This window comes from Orycteropus afer, unplaced genomic scaffold, assembly GCF_000298275.1.
Source record: "Orycteropus afer afer isolate SDZICR_OR568_19922 unplaced genomic scaffold, OryAfe1.0 scaffold00006, whole genome shotgun sequence".
Classification (NCBI taxonomy): Eukaryota; Metazoa; Chordata; class Mammalia; order Tubulidentata; family Orycteropodidae; genus Orycteropus; species Orycteropus afer.
In genome coordinates, this window is record NW_006921593.1 from 15,672,601 (window position 1) to 15,674,691 (window position 2,091).

Sequence of the window (2,091 nt, forward strand, 5' to 3'; positions counted from 1 at the left end):
GGTGCCGCTGCAGGCTGCGCCCCGCCGACACCGAGTCCTTGTACATGGGCGACAGGAAGCTGTGCTTGCCGGCCAGCGGCTCGGACAGCAGCACCAGCTGCGGCTCGGCCGTGGACACGGCCCCGGACTTGACGGCCTGGAAGGACGTGGACTCGGATTTGAGCGCGTCGATGCAGTTGTTGATGATCTGGTTCACCTTGTCCACCTCCTTGGCGATGGTGGAGATCTCGGCCACCGAGCCCTGGCTGTCTGGGCCCGGCCGCTCCGGCTGCTCGGCCGTGCGGACCTCTATGTAGTTGCCCTTGGTCTTGGGGGTCTCGCTGCTCTCCGCCAGCTTGTACTGCTCCAGCTCGCTGGCTGCGGCGGCCGCTGGCAGGTAGGGGATGCGGGTGACGGCCTCGGGGCCCAGCAGCGGACCCTGGGGCAGCGGCGGCAGGCCGGGCGCCTCCATGTCGGGGCCGTACTTAAGTTCGATGATGGTCTTCTTCAGGCTGCCGGCCGCCGCGGCCGCCTTCTTGTGCTTCTCCTCCTGGCGCCGCCTCTTGCGCAGGCAGTAGTACACGGCGCCCAGCACCAGGACCATGCCGAAGAGGCAGCCCAGGATGGTCATGATGTAGTGGGTGGCGGTGGAGGGGCTGGGCACGGGCCCGGGCGGGCTGGGCGGCTTGGGCAGGCAGATGGTGAGGCAGGTGTGGTTGTGGCGCAGGCCGGCGCTGGTGGACACCACGCAGTAGGTGTAGTTGGTGAGCGCGTGCAGGTTGGTGAGGCGGATCTCCTCCCGGGCCTTGGTCAGCCGGGAGACGGTGGACGGCTGGCTGTTGTTGAACTGCTCCAGTGTGTACATGCGGGTGAACGGGCTGGGCAGCTGCACCGTGACGGTGGCCGAGTTCTGGGTCAGCTGCTTCACCTTGAGCAGTGGCCGGGCCTCCACCTGGGTGGCCAACGTGGGCAGGGCCACCAGCGGCGTGGTCCCGTCCCCAGAGAAGCACTCCTCCTCGGAGCAGGCCACGTCGCTGGGCTCTGGTGGCGGCGGCGGCGGTGGTGGCGGCGAGCGTCTGGGCCCGGGGCGTGGACTGCGGGCCTCGCCCGTGTAGGAGCTGTCGGTGCACACGGACTGCAGCTTACTGAGGATGCTGCGGTGGCCGTGGCGGCCCTGGCCCAGGAGGAAGTAGCCGGAGTAGAGTGGGGGGGACTCGCACTGCACGCGGTCGAAGGCGTGCGTGGCGTTGGTGAAGGCGGCCAGCCAGCGCAGGAAGCCCAGCAGCTCACAGGAGCAGTAGAAAGGGTTGCTGTACAGCTCGCACACGGACAGCTTGGCCAGGCCCGCAAAGGTGGTGCTGTGCAGCCGCTGGATGCGGTTCATGGACAGGTCGATGTTGACGATGTTGGGGCACTCCCAGAAGGCGCTGGGCGTGACCACCTCGATGAGGTTGGCCTGGAGGTACAGGTACTCCAGCTTGCTCAGGCCGCGCAGGACGCCCTCGGTGAGGTTGCGCAGCCGGTTGTAACCCAGCTGCAGCACCTGCAGGTTGAACTGGCCTGAGAAGGCCCCGTCCTCGATGTAGCCGATCTCGTTCTTGGTGAGGTTGAGGTACGTGAGGTTCCCGAAGCGGCTGAGCGAGGTGTACTGCACGCTGCGGATCCGGTTCTCGTTCAGCCGCAGGTCCACGATGGTGTTGTTGATCTGCTGCGGGATGGCCTCGTAGGGCGGCTGGTTCTGGCTGCAAATGGCCAGCCACACGAAGCCCTTGTCACCCTCAATCAGCCAGCAGTCCCCGCGAGCCAGCCCGCCCGCGTGCAGCAGGGCACACGCCGCCACGCACACCCACAGCACGCCCCAGGCCATGGGGACGCCTCGCGGGGGAGCCCGCTCACCCGCCCGGAGAGATGGGGTGGGGTTGGCGGCAGCCCCCAGGGGACCGAGGGACACACTCAGGGGTGTCCTGTCCCAGAGCGCGTGGCAGCGTGGGGAGCGAGCGTGCCTCCCCGACGCCCGGCTGCCGTCCCCATCGGCCTGTGTCCAGGCAGCTCAGCTCAGCTCCTGCTCAGATGCCCCTCCTGCAAGACAAGAGAGGGACCGGTCACAGCTCA

General features: G+C 68.0%; 1 protein-coding gene across 1 annotated transcript in view; it reads right to left on the reverse strand.

Moving 5' to 3' along the window:
- Nucleotides 1-1,846, reverse strand: part of ELFN1 (extracellular leucine rich repeat and fibronectin type III domain containing 1) — a 2,459-nt gene extending 613 nt beyond the window's left edge. Inside the window, exon 1 of the mRNA XM_007943051.1 lies at nt 6-1,846. Within this exon, the coding sequence (XP_007941242.1) occupies nt 6-1,846 (1,841 nt within the window). The remainder of the gene's footprint in view (nt 1-5) is intronic.
- Nucleotides 1,847-2,091: the final 245 nt, after the last annotated feature.